The sequence below is a fragment of the Debaryomyces hansenii genome (genome assembly GCF_000006445.2).
Source record: "Debaryomyces hansenii CBS767 chromosome A complete sequence".
Taxonomy (NCBI): Eukaryota; Fungi; Ascomycota; class Pichiomycetes; order Serinales; family Debaryomycetaceae; genus Debaryomyces; species Debaryomyces hansenii.
This window is the reverse complement of record NC_006046.2, coordinates 1,038,084-1,056,960: the sequence shown is the minus strand read 5'-3', so window position 1 is coordinate 1,056,960 and position 18,877 is coordinate 1,038,084. Positions and strand designations below refer to the sequence as shown.

At 36.3% G+C, this 18,877-nt stretch overlaps 5 protein-coding genes across 5 annotated transcripts; 3 read left to right on the top strand and 2 right to left on the bottom strand. All coding sequences in view use genetic code 12, as the record gives it.

The window, feature by feature from the left end:
* Positions 1-48: 48 nt before the first annotated feature.
* Positions 49-570, bottom strand: DEHA2D12518g (DEHA2D12518p; the record flags this gene model as incomplete). Its single annotated transcript, XM_459016.1, has 1 exon — positions 49-570. The coding sequence occupies one exon, from the start codon at positions 568-570 to the stop codon at positions 49-51; it is 522 nt and encodes a 173-aa protein (XP_459016.2).
* A 207-nt stretch (positions 571-777) lies between these two features.
* On the top strand, positions 778-1,769 carry DEHA2D12496g (DEHA2D12496p; the record flags this gene model as incomplete). The annotated part of the gene is made up of 2 exons (XM_459015.2): positions 778-1,202; positions 1,310-1,769. The coding sequence occupies 2 exons, from the start codon at positions 778-780 to the stop codon at positions 1,767-1,769; spliced, it is 885 nt and encodes a 294-aa protein (XP_459015.2).
* A 388-nt stretch (positions 1,770-2,157) lies between these two features.
* Positions 2,158-5,778, top strand: DEHA2D12474g (DEHA2D12474p; the record flags this gene model as incomplete). Its single annotated transcript, XM_459013.1, has 1 exon — positions 2,158-5,778. The coding sequence occupies one exon, from the start codon at positions 2,158-2,160 to the stop codon at positions 5,776-5,778; it is 3,621 nt and encodes a 1,206-aa protein (XP_459013.2).
* Positions 5,779-6,080: 302 nt separating this feature from the next.
* Positions 6,081-8,708, bottom strand: DEHA2D12452g (DEHA2D12452p; the record flags this gene model as incomplete). Its single annotated transcript, XM_459012.1, has 1 exon — positions 6,081-8,708. The coding sequence occupies one exon, from the start codon at positions 8,706-8,708 to the stop codon at positions 6,081-6,083; it is 2,628 nt and encodes an 875-aa protein (XP_459012.2).
* Positions 8,709-9,457: 749 nt separating this feature from the next.
* Positions 9,458-18,859, top strand: DEHA2D12430g (DEHA2D12430p; the record flags this gene model as incomplete). Its single annotated transcript, XM_459011.1, has 1 exon — positions 9,458-18,859. The coding sequence occupies one exon, from the start codon at positions 9,458-9,460 to the stop codon at positions 18,857-18,859; it is 9,402 nt and encodes a 3,133-aa protein (XP_459011.2).
* Positions 18,860-18,877: the final 18 nt, after the last annotated feature.

Genomic DNA, 18,877 nt, shown 5'->3' with positions numbered 1-18,877 from the left:
GTGCACCCTAATACATACATCTATAAATCTAATACCATAACTTCATGTTTACTGCTTTTCCAATTGTTCATATAAGAACTCCAACCCCATTTTGGCAAATGCTGCCATGTTCTCCGATCTATTCCCATTATCGGTGTGTCTTTCACACGACACCTCTCCACCAGGCCCACTTAGTCCCAAATAGACAGTCCCGACCTTATCCACATCGCTTGCCAAATTCAGCATATGCAAGTTGGTTGTAGGTCCCGCAAACCCAGTTTCCGATAACACGAACGTCGACCCAAGCTCGTATTTAGTGGTCCGAGCCAATTTTAATGCTACCTGCTCCGATGGTCCCATATAATGACTGATTTCATCTTCTGACCATCCAGAGAGCTTCAATCTCTGCTTCAACGCATACACCAACTTACCTCCAATATAGAAATTGGATGCACCCGGAATTGATATTATGTATGCTGACAATAATCCCCCGCAAGCAGCTTCTGATATAGCTAATGTCTGATTTCTCGATCTTAAAAGCTCAGCTATGTTACCAACCAATTCTTCAATTTCTGCCGGTGGAAATCCCATATTGCTGTTTACCTATCTGTAATTTCGTAGGTAATATGACAATTCGTATAATAAAGGTAGATAGTTTATCAAAAGCGAGTCGTGTACGCGCACTTTGGCTTTTGAGTGGCGATATTTATGATCCCAATAGTTCAATAGATCTGTTCTTTCTATTCATTGTAGACTAATAGAGCATCCATTGAGAATTACAGATATAACACATTGAATATGGCGTCTAAAACAATAAAATTCAACGCCGGTAAAGTGGAATATGACGAAGAAACTAAGCGTTGCACACCATTACCACATAAGGGAGTCATCTCACTCAAGCCAAACGCAGATGATGAAGATTTCTTTGACTTTACGTGGTCGCCAAAGTCAAATGGGTCAGGAAACATCGAGAAAGATGAATTGTTAGTCATACCAGGAGATGTCAGTTTTAAACAGGTGACTTCGTGTAAAACAGGACGAGTAGTTGCATTGACATTTTTGAGTTCTGGAGGAAAGAATTTGTATTGGTTACAAGACGTCGGGGACGACGAGGAATTGAGCAAATTGACCACCAAGGACAAGAGCATATTGGATAAGGTGAATAAATTGATTTCTTCAAGTGGTGAAGAAGACGAACAGGAAGCTAAAGAAGAAACCGAAGAGTAAGTACGTTCTTTCTATTTAAGTTATACAAGCACAATATAATGTAAATAAAGACAAACATAATAAAAAAGAGTATCCTTAGGACCATGTCTATTAACGCAACTAGAACCAAGCCAGAGGCCGTATTACCCCAAAGCACCTCCTCTTCGGCCGCCACCAAAGAAGCAAACACTGCCAGCCAAGAAGGCATCAAGTTGCCCATTGCATCCATTTCAGACGTGTTAACGGTGGAATTGATTGAAAAACACCTTGACACCTTGTCTCCAGACCAGTTATCTCAACTATATGCGAGCCACTTACCTGAATCTACGAATCCCACCAAACACGACATTTTGGATGTGGTAAGAAGCGGCTTCTTCCAGCAATCTACGAACAAATTAAGCGAGCTGTTGAGAGAAGGAAGTGGTGCTGGATACCTCTTAGCCCAGACTTTGAAATATGATTACCAAGGGGAGGGTATTGAATCTTTCTTGAATGGTGTGAGAGAGCTGGGCAAAAAGGAAGAAAAAGAAAACGAAGAACATCCTAACGTCGAATCTAAGAATGACGATGAAATGAACGAATAGATTATTCCATACGATTACCTTTTGTATAGCGTTATATTCGTTTAGTATAGATTTGTAAGAGAGTAAAATATTTTGTCACATGATTTTTGTAAAATCTAGTGTGGGCATATGAACAATGTCAACAGGAATGAGTAAGTGCCCAGTATTAGATAAGACAAAATCTGTTAAGAGATACTATATAAAACAGGTTAAGGGTAATACAATTGTCAAGTCATATCAAAACTGTAGTATATATTTGAAAAAAAAGACGAAACTAGTATATTAGTTCGTTGACAAATACATCGAATAATCCACCAAATGGTACATATTATTGCAAGTGTTAATTAAGATCAGAATTTTCATTAATATACATATTAAACCAGCAATACTAGGAACATAAATTATTGAAATGTCGTCGACACATGCTAATGGGAATAATGATCGTATACCCAATAGTGCTGGAAATTCGGTCATTTTCAATAAACTTGCTACGGCGACAACGGGTATTTCTACGTCGGAAGCCCTAAGTCCTACGATATCGGCGTCCAGAGATGGGGAACATCTAAATGATGCAAACGGGTTAGATGATAAGGACTTGAGACATAACTTGTTTGGTAAAGTTACGGGAATGCTACACCGATCTTTAAGTGAATCCAGAAAGAATTCGATGACGTCGCTAGGTAAGGATCCGCTTGATACTTCAAGTAGAAGTCGAACAGGAAGCCGAACGGGAAGTAGAACAGGAAGCAGGTCAGAAAGTAGGGGTGTCATAATGAAAGAAACCTCAACAACACCTCTTCCTGTGGAAACGCCAATGAAACCAGTGAAGGAGACAAAAAGTGTTTTTCTAGAATACGATCCACTAACCAAACGTAAGGTACTCAATACCTATGAAATATTGCGAGAAATTGGTAGGGGGGAACATGGTAAAGTCAAACTAGCTAGAGACTTAGTTCATAATGAATTAGTTGCGATTAAGATTGTCAATAGGAAATCCAAGAGAGAGAGACCAACTTTAAGAATGAGACATGGTTCTAAAGTAAAAAATGACGGTCCTAGTGATTATGACATCAAAATAAGACGAGAAATTGCTATTATGAAAATGTGCAGCCATAAGCATATTGTTAAGTTAAAAGAACTTTTAGATGATTTAAATTCTCATAAGATTTATATGGTCTTAGAGTATCTTGAAAAAGGAGAAATTAAGTGGAAGCGTCAAAAGACAAATAATGTAGATTCATCTCAGGATGTTGATAATCCCGACGATATACCTTGTCGTAGTGGTTTTAGAAAAAAAAGCATAGCATATACGCAAGCAGACGAGGACGAAGACTTATTATCAAACGAATTTTCTCCTTATTTAACATTCAAGCAATCAAGAAAAATTTTTCGTGATGTTATATTGGGTATGGAGTACCTACACATGCAAGGAATAGTTCATAGGGATATTAAGCCTGCAAATCTATTAGTTAGTTCAGATAACGTGGTTAAAATTAGTGATTTCGGTGTTTCATTCGTGTCATCATTGGATAAGAATGAGGATCCTGATTTAGTTAATGAAGTTGAATTAGCAAAGACGGCTGGTACGCCTGCATTTTTCGCCCCCGAATTATGTGAAACTAATTTTTCATCTTCTGCAAGTTCTAAATCGGTGTCAGCATCATCCTTAGAAATTTTGAAAAATGATCATTTAGAAATTACTAAATTACTCCCAAAGATAGACTATAAAATTGATATTTGGGCCCTAGGTGTTACATTATATTGTTTGTTGTTCGGTAAAGTTCCATTTAATGCTGAATCTGAGTTTGAATTATTCCTGGTTATTGTTAATCAACAATTGGAGTTTCCATCTGATAGAAATGCTTTTAATTCGCCTTCCGAGGTTAATGAAACTGAGTTTGATTTGGCAAAGGATTTATTATCAAAGTTATTGGATAAGAATAAAGAATCACGTATCGAGATAAAGGACATCAAGAATCACCCGTTTGTACTTTTGGATTTAGAAGATGACTTGGATGCCTTGAATGAATTGCTTTATCTAAATGACAAAAATGCAAATTTTTTTAAGACATTTGGAAATGATGAAGAGGTTCTGAAGGAAGATATGGATAATGCAATTGTGGGGGTTGGTAACAAAATTAGAAGTAGCTTGTTGAAATCGATTAAAGCTGGTGGAAAAGATTTCGATTCTCGTAGAGGGATTGCGCACCACTTGGAGCCAAATGCAAGCGTATCGTCTTCTGAAGATTCTTCATACGGTAACTCTCGTTATAATTCGACCTCCGGATTAAATGAGAGTCTTGGTAATTCTGTAATATTATCTGAAGCTTCGCAATTAACTACACCTCCAAGTTTTCAAAGTTTTTACAAAGTAAGGTCAGGGAGCCATCAGCCTGATTCATCTGTTAATTTTCAAACGAATGCTCCTCATATACCGTCGAATTTGTCCACACAACAAAATGCTATACCTAATTTCTCATCACCTTCTATTGCAACTACAAGAGAGAGCAGAACACCAAATATACTTTTACAGGATGTGATTGATTCACATTCAAACAGTTCCAGTAGACGTGGTAGTTCAGCAGGATCGGAAGCTGTTCAAGTTGAAACCAAGCGCAATGTCGGAGGTGATTTATATTTGAAAAACCAATCTCTTGTGGATACCTTTAAGGTAATTAAGCAACAAGATGATAAGAGGCGTAGATCGAGTGCAATCTCCTCATCTGTACATGCATCAAATGCTAATACTCCAAAGACTTCAATATCATCCCATTTGGGACCAGATGAGTCGTCTACATCAGTATCGGGAGGCAATCCAGTACAGGTAGCGCAACATTCAAATAACCAATTAAGAATCGGTCCAATAAATATTAATAATGAAAGAAGACCGTCTTCAGTTATTTCCTTGCCATTGAATGAAAGTTTTGCTTCACTTGATAGCTTCAGTGACGACTACTTGAAGTACAAGTATCAAGAATATGATAGTAACAATCCAAATAGTAAATACCTTTCACTAAGACGTGATAGTGATGTTACGCAATCCGATCCGAATATCAACCATACAGCTGATTTGACATCGAATTTTCATACAATCAATGAGAAATTTAAAAACTTTAACCTAAATGCTCAGATGAGAAATGATGGTATCACATTTAATATGGATTCAGACAAGTTCCATGATCATGAAGGAATAGCACCAAAAACTATAATACGAGGTCTGAGTGATTCTTCATCTTCTCAATCCTACTCGTCGTCATCACCATCAATTTCGGGCAGTGAAAGTGAAGAAGAAGGGAATTTAACTTTGGCATTTTCGTCAAAGCTTTCACCTCCATCAAAGCCTAAATTTTTATCTTTAGGTAACAGAGCTAAATCTCATGATTCTCATTTACCTGGGATTGTACCACGTCCTTCTATACAACGTCACGACACTCCTGTTATATTTCAAGACGACATACCTGAATTTGAAGATATTCCGGAGGGGCTAATGTCAAGCGTACCACGTCCAAGTGTATCAGTGGGTGCTATGATGAATCCAACTGTTTCGGTTGTATCAAGTAATGGCTCAAGCACTACATTGACTGCGGAGACATTAGGTAACCGTTCAAATACCGAGGTTCCCAACAAGAGACTGAACATGAATGAATCGAAAAAGGATAATCCCATCTTATCTCCAAAACAAAACGACATTGATAGAGTACCGTCACCTTTAATCAACAATGCACTAACATCACCTAAGGCTACGACCAACTCCCATTTAGTCAAACAATTATTTAAGAACCACAAGGATAACTATTATAATAATTATCATAATAATAATAGTCAAGCGAATGATCAGTTTAATAACCATTATAAAAAAGATCCGATTTATTATCCTTTCCCGAATGCATTACATTATGATAACGATAAGGAGAGTGAAACAAAGTCTACTTCAAACCTAGGTGCTACACGTAGACCAAGTTATTATAGATCCAATTCTGTTACAGTTGGGTTGTTACAGCATGACAGAAAAAAGAGTGAAGATTCTTAAGGTTTTCACATTAAGAAATTGCCGATGCATAAAACCTACTAGCTTTTCTGTAAATATATATATTATCAATTGTATAAAATTATATGTATATGTACCATGAATCATAAATTACCAAAACAAAAATAAAGTTACCCAAGAAATAAAATTAGCCCATACTAAAAACCATCGAGATCCAGCCATAAAAACCGATAAACAAATAGAATAAAATAAAAAATGAAAAAAAAAATACGTAATTCAATTGTTACAGAATTGTAAAATAAATAGATTCATGTTAAAACATAACATTAAAATATGACAGAAAATTAGACCACTTCAAGCTTTCGTTTCAAAACTGATAATCTATTGCCAATACTAACAATAAACTTCTCAACCATTGCTTTATCTTCATCATCAAGTCTATCTTCATCATTAGATGAGTCTTCATCTAATAAAGCTTCTAACATCCATATTGCTGTGCTGTACGCCAATTCACAGCCCTTTAAGTCCTCTTTGACTAATTCATTGACTGCTGCATTTCTGGACATTTCCAAAGCTCTATCAAAGATCAACTTTTCTGCAACTACTCTGGTTTTATCAGCAACTGAATTGGAATTACCCATATACTCAGAGCTATCTTCATTAGATAACAATGTATTAGCTTCTTGTAATGTCAATCTAATGAATTCCGCCTTCTCTAAGCACTCATTGAATTTTTCTCTTATCCATTGCACCAATTCGTTGATTCTAACAGCCAACAGCAAATCATCACTATTATTATTTGAACTTTGCTTTAAGGGATTTTCATTCGAATTCTTATTACTCGGATCATCAATCTCAAACTGACTGTACCACCAATCGCTTGCGATAACCATGCCTTTAGCTAATAACGACAAAGTCTTAACATAAAGTACTACACCTTCTTCACTGATTGATTTAACGATTTTAGGAGGAAGCATATCATTCTGATGCAATAAATCATCATCTAATGCATCTGATGAAGGTGGAGATGGAATCAATTGACTGAATTTAACATCTGCAAATAAGTTTATTGCGTGTGCTTTGGTTGCTAAAGATTCAAGCCTATTTAAAACCGACTCGTCAGTTTTAGATTGCGGCGATAGTTGAGGTGAGGTGTTCGTTTGTGAGTTATTAGCTACGGTGGCCGAGGTTGGTAAATTCAATTTTTGAATTAATAAATTGTTTGCAAAATTCGGATTTGAAAGAATAGTGGAAAAAGTATTATTCGTAGCATTCATACTACTATTATTTTCATTGATTGCTAACCTTTCATCTGTTTCTTCAATTAACCGATTAGTTGGTGAACCACTTGCATTTACTCCAAATAATCTATTTGAAGCTAATCCTATAGCCTTTGTTAAAGCATTTGTAGGGGAAATTGAAATTGAAATTCTTCGATCAGTAAAACTTGGCCTCCTTTGACTACCCGAAGAATTTGATCTAAGAGATGGCCTTCTATAAAGCTGCATATTGTTAGGACCGTTGTAACTATTATCAGACCCAGAAGACGTGCGACGTGGATTAATTGCCACTGCACCACTGCCAGCATGTGCTAGTTCGTCAGCAATGGCATTAACTTCAACAGCTCTTTTCTCAACCACAACATAGTCACGCTCTAAGATAATATCATTATCCTTATTCTTTAATACTAATGATTTCTCTTTTAGGTTATGAGGTTGAATGGAACGGGAAGTTTCAGGGCCAGGACTATTTTTGTTTATTATTTCCTTGATTTCTTCATCTCTACTTGAAGGCCTAGTATCAACAGCTTTTGTTTGCGACTCACTAGCATGTGTCGATACCTCTCTTGCTGGTAAGTCTTGTTTAGACTTTTCCTTTACAGCAACTTCTGTGGTAATTGGCTCAATATACTGAGATTTTTGTGACAGCTTGATTGGAGAAATATATTCACTAATAAATAAGTTTTCATCCATCTCTGATGTCTCTAGCGGTTCATCGTTACCCTCTAAATCATTGACAATCAACGGATCATTGAAAAATTCGTTGAACGAGACTCTTTCAGTTGGATTGTACTTTAGTAAGGACCTAATCAATCTTTTCAAAGATTCAGGCACTTGGGCTGCAGATGGAAATTTTATACGATCGTTAGACTTTTCGATATTCTTTAATAATTGAACATGGTTATCAGCTCTAAATGGTGGTTTACCTACAGTCATTTCATATAAGACTGCCCCAACAGACCACAAGTCAGCTTTTGCATTATACTTTTCATACCGCAAAATCTCGGGGGCCATGTAAAGCGGAGACCCACACAAGGTCTCTGCCATGGACGTTGACGGCAAAAACCTAGCAAATCCAAAATCAGCAATCTTCAAGAGAGGCAATTCCCACAACCCAACAAACCCACCATCTTTGAACTCTTGCTTTGAATGCAAGGGTGGACAAAGCAACAAGTTCTGGGGCTTGATATCACGATGTACCAAACTTTTATTCCTTAAAAATTCCAAAGCGGAAACCAACTGCTTGAGGAAGTGAATTACTAACACCTCATTTAGGCCATGTGATCCTTCGGGTGACGGATACCGCTCTAACAATGATGATATCACCGGATGTGTTTTGATAAGCTGGTTTCTCTTACGTATAAAGTATGACAAATCTCCCATAGAACAGTAGTCCATCACAAGATGGAAGTGTGACGTAGTCTGCTTGTAGTCTAGTAATCCTACAATATGTGGGTGCTTCATAGTCTTCAAAATGGATATTTCGATCTCAAGGTTCTCCACTAATTTCTTGGATTTCAACTTTGATCTCACTACCGACTTGATGGCCACTGACTCATTTGTCTTCGTGTTAAAACACTTGTAAACTGTAGCAAACGATCCCTTCCCTATCTCGGGTCCAATGCTATACACTCCTATAGTCTTAACCGACCGCCCAATGTCATTGTTCGACTCTATGCTAGTTGTTGACATTACTATGACTGAGTTTTTTTTTTTGATTATCAACTAAATAAATCCTCTTACTTATCCAAAGGAGGGGTGATACTGTGTATAAAGACGTGTAATAGATAAGGGTATGACTGATTATCGAACCTCTAAACCTGCCTATCTGTGTCCAAATACGTTGCAATATTAGTCGGCTTGTATCCAACAGTGCCACCTGGCCTATTTCGTATTGTATTTGCCGCTGTTTGACTCCTTTCAAATTCTGCCGCTTTTGCGAAGCTAGAACCACTGGTTGTCAAGTATGATTAGCTGTTATTCGTATTCTGATAGCGACTCAAGCTTGTTGATCACTACACGAACTGACTAATGTAATAAAAACACTATCGAATGTTTCTATCTATATGTATTCGATATGCTAATATGAATATATTAATACTGTGTTACAAAGGATATGATAAGATAACGCCACAACCTATGGGGTCTAGCGAGCATGAGTAATCGGTAGTCACGATACAAAATGACAAAATTGATGTATGGATTTTAATAAATACACCCATACATACGAAAAATGCCAAATTCCACTTTCTCGCAACCTTAGCCAGATTTGATTGCGATTCTATCATAAAGACGGCGGCTATCAGCGAAGTAGAAGAAAACGTATCAAGAGCAAACAATAAGCTGAAATAAGGTATCTAAATTCAATTGTTGATATATAATCCCAAATATCATATATAACTTTCGATAATAGAAAACGGTACAGAAACACTTAAGAACAAATGTTTGAATCTCTTGTTGCTAACCTTCTTAATAGGTTTTTGGGATCGTTTATTGAAAACTTCGATCCCAAACAGTTGAATATTGGGATTTGGAGCGGAGATGTGAAATTGAAGAATTTGCGGTTGAAAAAGGAGTCGCTCGACAAGTTTAAGCTTCCGGTAGATGTAAAGTTTGGGCACTTGGGGGAATTGACGATCCTGATACCATGGTCCAATTTGAAGTCCAAGCCGGTGAAAATTACGATAGAAGATGTTTATGTATTGGCATCGCCCATAGTTGTCCAAGAGTTTGATCTAGCGGAGGAGGAGAGAAGGGAATTGCTGATGAAGAAGGAAAAGCTTGAAGGGTTGAATGCCATCGAGGCGGCAGCAGCACAGAATCGGGATATTTCCTCGGACTTGAGTAACAATGAATCGTTTACTGAGAGTTTGGTGACCAAAATAGTAGATAATTTACAGGTCACGATCAAGAATATTCACGTTAGATATGAAGACGATTCAGTATTGACAGAAAACCCATACTCTGTTGGTTTTAGATTGACTGAATTGTCGGCTGTCTCGTCCAACGAATCGTGGGTCGCAAGCTTCATTTCAATCACTCAAGCATTCACACACAAGTTATTGACATTAAAGAATTTGAGTTGTTACATGAATACAGATTCTGCTACCATTTTCACTGAAGATTCTGAGGAACTATTAAAAATTTTCAAGGAATCGGTTACCAGTGAGACATTTATAAATGATATTCAATACTTGCTTAAACCTATTTCAGGTGAAGGGAGATTGACAGTGCATAAAAGAGGAGCGACAGAAACGTCTCCTCACATTAAAGCTGAGTTATTTTTCGATGAATTTGGAATTGATTTAGATTCCCAACAATATAGGGATATTTTATGGACCGCGTCTAAATTCCACTGGTACATTAAAACTCAGAAATTTAGAAAATTTAGACCAAAGATAGCTGTAGCGAAAGACCCTAAGGAATGGTTTAGATATGCAGCTAAATCTATATTGAATGAAATTCATGAAAAGAACTATAAGTGGAGCTGGGAGTATTTCGCAACCAGAAGGGATCAGAGAAAAGCTTATATAAATCTTTGGAAAATGAAGCAATTGAGTAAGGTATTGACCTCTGAACAAGAAAAAGAATTCGAAGGTTTGGAGATAAAACTACCATTTGAAGATATCAAGTTCTATAGGTCATTAGCTAAGACTGAAATCCGCAAGGAGAATAAAAGGGTTCTCACGTCTAGTTCTTCAACTTCTCAAAAGAAAGATGAACAAAGTGGTGGCTGGCTTTCATCTTGGTGGGGTGGTTCTAAGCCGGTTGAAGATAGTACCCCTGAGACAGATTCAACCGCGGACTTACAATTAAGTGACGATCAACGAAAAGCATTATATGAAGCCATAGAATATGATGAAAATCAAGCATTAGTGGAATCAATTGACATGCCTAGAGATAGAGTCAAAGTTGAGCTCTTAACGTCGTTAAAGAAAGGTGGTATTTCCATAAGACAGAAGAAAAGTGAGCCTAATCTAGCAGAAGTTATTTTCGAAGGGTTTACAACTCAGATATATCAAAGACAGGATTCTTTTTTGGTTAATTTACAGTTACAGGAATTTAGAGTTGAAGATGGTACGAAGACCACGTTATATAAACACATTGTTAGTGTGAAACAAGAACATTCCCATTTGCATAATGAGGATCTGGAAACAGACGTGTCATCGTTGGGGTTAACTACTAGCGATCCATTTTTCAAGGTTTCTTTTGAGAATAATCCGCTAGATGAAAGTGCCGATTCCATGCTATTGGGTAAATTAAAATCTATGACAATTTTCTATAATCCACACTTCATAGAGGAAATTATTAAATTCTTTACCCCCCCAAAGGTTCATCTTGATACTATTGGTGCTGTTATGAATGCAGCAGAAGCAACAATGGAGGGGCTAACTTCACAGACACGTATAGGGCTTCAATATGCTTTAGAAGAACATAAGACCATTAATGTGAAGTTAGATTTACAAGCACCTCTAATTATACTACCATTGGATCCTACAAATTGGAAGTCTCCTGTTGCAATCTTAGATGCGGGCCATATCAGTGTTGTAAGTAATTTAGTTGAAAAATCTAAGATAGAAGAAATAAAATCCAAGGAAAGATATACATCTGATGATTGGGATCAATTGAAGAACCTAATGTATGACCAGTTTAACCTCCATTTACAGGATGCACAATTCTTGGTTGGTCCTAATATTAAGTCAACCATGGAACAGTTACATAATGATGATAAGCACAAGTCAGCTTTGATTTTAGATAAATTGAATCTTAAGTTATTATTGGGAATATCAATTCTTCCGGATGCATACAATTTGGCTAAAATTAAAGTAGGCGGGGAAGTAACTAAGTTTGATGTCGCAATAAATGATTTTCAGTATAAGACAATAATGAAAATTATCGATAAAGCTATACCAAATCTTGATACGACTGATTTTGATGATTCAAGCATATTCAACGCGTACGGTAATAACAAGGAAACATCGATAGAAATAGATGATACCGAAACGTCTTCAATAATATCGAGTAAAGCTACGAAAGACATGAAGGCAGAGTCTATTCAAGAAAAACTATTTGAATTTGATTTTAAGGTTGATATCGTTAACATTTCGTTATCTAGATGTATCAATGGTATTAGTTTAGAAACTGAGCCGCTTGTCGATTTAGTAGGCGATTCGCTAAAATTAGTTTTCTCCAAAACTTCTAACGATATGCATCTTGATTTGGCTCTTACTGATATAAACTTAATCGATCATATTGAGAAGTCAGGGGTTCCAGAATTTGAAGCATTGGTTTCATCCAATAAATTTGCTGAAATTGATAACCAGAAAGAAAAGAAAAAGGATTTGTTCAAATTAGACTATCTGAGAACTCAAAGAGTCGTTGAACATAACGGAAAAGAAATCGAAGTTTTTGACCAGGACATTATTGTTGACATTGCCACAGTTAAATTTGTTGTCAGCCGTAAATCGATTTTGAGTCTTCTTAATTTTATTTTAAATACATTTACCGATCCAAATGAACCGCCTAATGAAGCCGATGAAATCAAACATAATAACTCTGATGATGCTGATACGTCTCCGCAAAAAATTAATGTTGTTGTTAATTTGGAGAGTATTATTATGGTTTTGAATGAAGACGGATTAAAATTAGCTACTTTACAATTAAGTACAGCTAGTATCAACGTTTTCTTATTACCAGAAGAATTAGAAGTCCAAGGTAGACTTGGGGCTTTAAGTTTGCACGATGAAGTTAATCAAGGTTCTCCAAGAGATTCAATTTTACGTCGTTTGATAAGCATCGAAGGAAACAACTTAGCCGAATTTACTTACAAGACCTTTGATAAGGAAACAAATTGTAATCCGTATAATACGTTAATTGAATTCAAAACAGGTTCAGCAAGAATTAATTTTGTTGAGGATGCATTTGGTAAAATATTCAATTACTTAAGTCAATTTCAACGGATGAAAGCCATTTATGACCAAACCCGAGAAGCAGCTATCAATCAAGCAAGTCAAATCGAAGGAGCAAACAAAATAAAATTTAATTTCTTAGTACAGGCTCCTATAATCGTTTTTCCAAAACTTGTCGATAGCCCTAAAAATAAGTATGATAACATGACTGTTCATTTAGGTGAATTATATGCCTCCAATGAGTTTCTCAAAGCCGGGGATGATTCTACAATTCAGAATGTTATCATAGCTGGTATTCGTAAAATTAGTCTCAAATCACAATTTCATTTCGATGAAGGGGTTGAACAACAATCAGAACTTGTAAATGACTTAGACATTAGTTTTAAAGTCGACTACTCTGAAGAATATGTTGAATCGAAACCCACATTTGTTGTAACAGGAAAAATGCCAGAAATTGATGTGCATTTGACTGAATTACAGTTACAGTATTTGTTGGAACTTTCTGAATCAGTCGGCAGGGCGCTCAATATTTCTGATGTTGGTGACCTGTTTGATGATATAGAAGCGGATGCGGTTAACGCTAATGCTGTTGCCAAATATGATAATCAAGGAAATAATTCAGAGAACACGACTCAAGAAACATCAGTTATTAAGGATGAGAAACAAGCCCCACCAAGTAAACATAAAAAACTAATTGCCAGTTTTGATGTACCTAGGTTATCATTAACCTTATATAACAGAACCACGGGAATTTCAAATTATGAATCAACCAAAATTTCATCCTTTTCTTTAAATGGCCTGTCTTTCACGTTAGATATGACTGAAGATTCTCACTTTGTATCTGATATGAACGTGAAATCATTCGTCGTTATGGATGTTAGAGAAGGAACTAGTAATAAGTTCCCGGAAATCATTCCTCTGGTAAGTCACGATACTAACCAGTTTGTTTTCAAGGCATCAACAGATGGGAAGTCCGATAGTAAACATATCACGGTCATGTTAACGGTAGATAACCCTAAAACGATTCTAGCTCTTGATTATATCTTTGAATTACAATCCTTTATTAATAATGGTCTGGCAAGACAAGGGCCTATAAGCCAAGAAGAAGATGAAGATGAAGAGGAAGAAGAATATGAAGAAGAAGAAGAGGAAGGAGTTACTGGTACCCAATGCGAAGATGAATCTGGTCCAAAAATGTTAAAAGCAAGGAGAGAACAAACAGAGGAGACACCTTCTCAATCTATTGGGTTTTCTATAAACATTACAGAACCATCTGTGATATTACTTGCAGACTCAACGAAGGAGAATACGGAAGCAATTGTATTTAAAGTAGAACAAATATTGATCACCAGTCAAAATGTGATATCTCTTGCGGCAAATAATATTGGCATGTTCTTGTGTACAATGGATTCATTTGACGACAAAAGATTAAGAATTATTGATGACTTTTCTATTTCGTTTGCTCATGACTCTAGAGGTTCAACCAAGACAAGTTTTCTTACTAATATAGAAGCATCAATTGAGCCTATGCTTATGAGATTATCGTTGAGAGATATAAGACTTGCATTGAATATCTTCAACCGAGCAACAGAACTATATAATGAGGCACATGGAAATACCATCACTAACACCGATAATGAAGAATACAACTTTTCGGAAGAATTTAAAAAGAGATTGTCACAATATGCACCTTCAATATTATCAAATATGACGAAGAAAAGTGGACCAGTAAATAAAGATAAAGGTGATCCTCAAGTGATTGTCAAAGGCGAAGAACTTAATGCTTCTATTGGAGGTTTGAGATTTGTATTGATTGGAGATATTCATGAATTACCTGTACTTGATATGAACATAAAGCCGTTCGATGTTAAAGCTATCAATTGGTCTACGGATCTTAGTGCCGAGACGCATATTGAATCTTTTATTAATATTTATAATTACTCCAGATCGACGTGGGAACCTTTGATTGAACCATGGCCTATTTCGGTTTATGCGTCTAAGAAAATATCACCGGCTACAAGCATAATGATTGATGTCGTTTCTAGACAGTTAGCGGAAGCTAATATATCCTCCCGTTCTATTGCATTACTATCTCAAGTTTTTTCATTAATAACTACCGAAGAGAAATTAAAGTCAAGAGGAGAAGATGATCCATATCGTATTGTTAATGAAACAGGCTATGATATAGAAGCATGGAATAATCAGAATGATGGAACTGTAAAAGACAAAACGTTGATAAAATCAAATGAGAAGGTTCCATGGTCATTTGAAGATTGGCGGGATATTCGGGAGAATCTCGATTCTGACAGTAAACTGGGTGTCCTTGGAATAAGTCTTTTGGGATCACAGTATAAGGATGTTACTGGGATATCAGCTGTTGGAGAAGGAGAGTCCCTTTTCGTTTTATATCCAGCGATTGAAGGAGTTCATAACAGGTTATCATGCCAAATAACTCTAGGAGAAGACAACGTGAAAACAATTTGGTTAAGGTCTACTGTCAAGATTCAAAATGATGCAGATATTCCAATAGCTATAAAAGTGTTTGGTGGTATGTCTGATACTACAGAAGAAATAGTCGTCAAATCAAAAATGACAGGATCTTTGCCAATTGACTGTGTTTATACGGGCTCATTCAGGATAAGACCACATATCGATACAGAATATAATTGGTCAGAGCAGGAGTTACATTGGAGAGATCAGTTGAATGGTAGTACTCCATTATGTTGCCCTGCTGCGAACAGAAATGATAGATCTTCTTATTACTTCCATACAGAAGCTCAATCTGATCCTGAAGAACCACTTGCTAAAATTTACCCACACATGAAATTCATTATATCAGCACCAGTTGAAATTGAGAATTTGCTACCATTTGATCTTGATTATAGATTGTACGATAAAAATGCGAAGAAGGATTGGAATGGATGTATTCCTAAAGGTGTTAAAAGCTATGTACATGTGGTGAGTTTGGAAAGTCTATTATTACTTAGTGTGGAACCAAAAGATTGTGGATTTGAAAAATCAGAATTTGCAATCATCAATGCCATTTCTAAAGGCGAATTTAAGCGTGAATCTACAATGACCTTGAGGCATAAAAATGGACAATTGTTGAAGCTCCGGATATATTATCCAAGAAAGAAATCGACAAGTACTAGTTTGAAAGTTGTCGTTTATTCACCATATGTCATCCTTAACAGAACGAATCAGAATATCATTGTCAGTGAGAAGGGTAATATGATGCTATCCAATAGTAAATCTTTTAAACCCACAGTTCCTAGTATGTTTTCGTTTGATAAACATGGAGATACAAGTAATAGAGCATTACTCAAGGTAAATGACTCAAGCTGGACATCACCTTTGAGTTTTGATGCAATTGGACAGACTAGTGCTGCAAAAGTACAAGTCAATGGCAAGCAAACTGAAATGAATGTCGGCATATCAATTACAGAAGGTGAGGGAAAATATAAGTTATCAAAAGTCATTACTATTGCTCCAAGATATATATTCCGCAATTGTCTAGACGAATCACTAGAAATCGTGGAAAACGGATCTACTAAGCAAACTGTTGTTGCTCCAAATGAACTTATTCCGTTGTATGGTTTGCGTCGTATTGATCAAAAAAGTTTACTGATGAAGTTTTCTCATGCATCCAAAGCTTGGTCTTCGCCATTCGCCCTTGACGATGTAGGCCAACTATTCATAAAAGTTTATAAAGAAAATGTTGGTCAAGTTTTGCTTAAAGTTAGCATTCTATTGGAAAATGCTACGATCTTTATTCAAGTAGAAAATGCCAATAACAATTGGCCATATTCAATCCGTAATTTTAGTGATTCCGAATTTTACATTTGTCAAAATGATCCAAATATTAACGAAAATGGAGATGTTGTAAAGCATGATACACAATACAAGCCAATATTTTATAAGGTTCCACCGAAGAGTGTGATGCCTTATGCCTATGATTACCCGAATGCAATCATTAAAGAGTTGATAATTAGATCACATGGCCGTGAAAGAGCTGTTAATTTAGCTGAGATCGGGAATTTAAAGCCGTTTAGATTACCACCTACACAAGACTACGAGCAGACTATTGTTGATTTGAACGTTGTGGCAGATGGTCCTACCCAATCCTTAATTATCTCGAATTATGATCCTTCTGTTAGTTTATACAAATTGAAGAATCAATCACAGTCTAGTGCAAGTATTTCTCAACAAAACTTTGAAACTACTGAGAATGATGAGAATTACCACACACGTATAATAACCAGATTTGAAGGTCTAGGAATTTCTTTGATCAACACAAGAGCACAGGAATTATGTTACATTTCATTAAGAGGAATTGAATTGCGTTACAACGAATCAGACTTATACCAGAATTTTAGTATGAAATTGAAATGGATACAAATTGATAACCAACTATATGGCGGCTATTTCCCAATTATTTTATATCCAAGTGTTGTACCAAAATCTGGAAAGGAAATGAACAACCATCCGTCATTTTCTGCTTCTATATGTAAAGTTAAAGACGATTCACACGGTGTCTTATTTATCAAGTATGCAACCATTCTTTTACAAGAAATGTCAGTTGAAATTGACGAAGATTTCCTTTTTGCATTACTTGATTTTGCTCGTTTCCCAGGAGCTAGTTGGAATAAAGAACAACAAGATAAATTATGTGATGCTACTGTGGAATTACCTGAACCAGTGAGTTTGTCTAATAGCAGTGATATATATTTCGAAGCATTGCATTTACAACCTACTTTGACTCATTTATCTTTTGTTAGAACAGAAAGAGTTAATGCTGAAGATAGGACTACGTCACTGAATACATTGATGTTTTTCTTCAATGTTCTTACAATGGCAATTGGAAACATTAATGACGCTCCAATTAAGTTGAATGCGTTATTTATTGAAAACATTAGAATTCCAATGCCTATTTTAGTAGAGGCAGTCCAGACTCACTACGGCCAATCCTTCTTTTACCAAGTTCATAAGATATTGGGATCGGCTGATTTCTTAGGAAACCCGGTTGGTTTATTTAATAATTTATCATCGGGTGTTCTAGATATATTCTATGAACCATATCAAGGATTTATCATTAACGACCGTCCACAGGAGCTAGGTATCGACATCGCTAAAGGTGGCTTGAGTTTCTTGAAGAAATCCATATTTGGTTTTTCAGATTCTTTTGCAAAAGTGACTGGATCATTAGCCAAAGGATTATCAGTTGCAACACTAGATAAAAATTTCCAAGAACGTCGTCGTCTTAGTCAACGTAGGAACAAGCCTAAACATGCTTTATATGGTTTTGCAACAGGTGCTAATTCATTTTTTGATTCTATATCCTCTGGTGTAACTGGAATAGCAACAGCACCAATTGAAGGTGCTAACAAGCATGGTGCGTCAGGATTCCTCAGAGGACTAGGTAAAGGTGTTGTTGGATTACCCACCAAAACGGCTATTGGATTTTTTGACTTGGCATCCAATGTAAGTGAGGGTATCCGTAATACAACAACAGTCTTCGATGCCGAAGGCTTAGATAAAGTTAGGTTACCTCGTTATATTTCCCATGATCAAGTCATTAGACCCTACGAACAAAGAGAAGCGCAAGGTCAGTTCTGGCTTATGTCTATTGATGGTGGAACCCTATATAACGAGAAATACTTGGCACATTTGCTTCTTCCAGGCGAAGAAAATGCAATAATTGTCACGTTCAAAAAGATAATCTTATTTCAAGTTAACGCATTGAAATCTAAGTGGATTATTCCTTTAGAGCAAGTGAAATCAATTTCAAATGAACCAACAGGCATCAGTATTACCTTGAAGAAAAAGGAAGGTCCATTTATTCCAATTCCTGAAAGAGCTAATCGATCATTTTTATATAATCGCATTGGTGTAGCTGTTGGAGAATTCAACAAGCATTGCCAAGTATTATTATAAAACAATAGATAGTAGCTA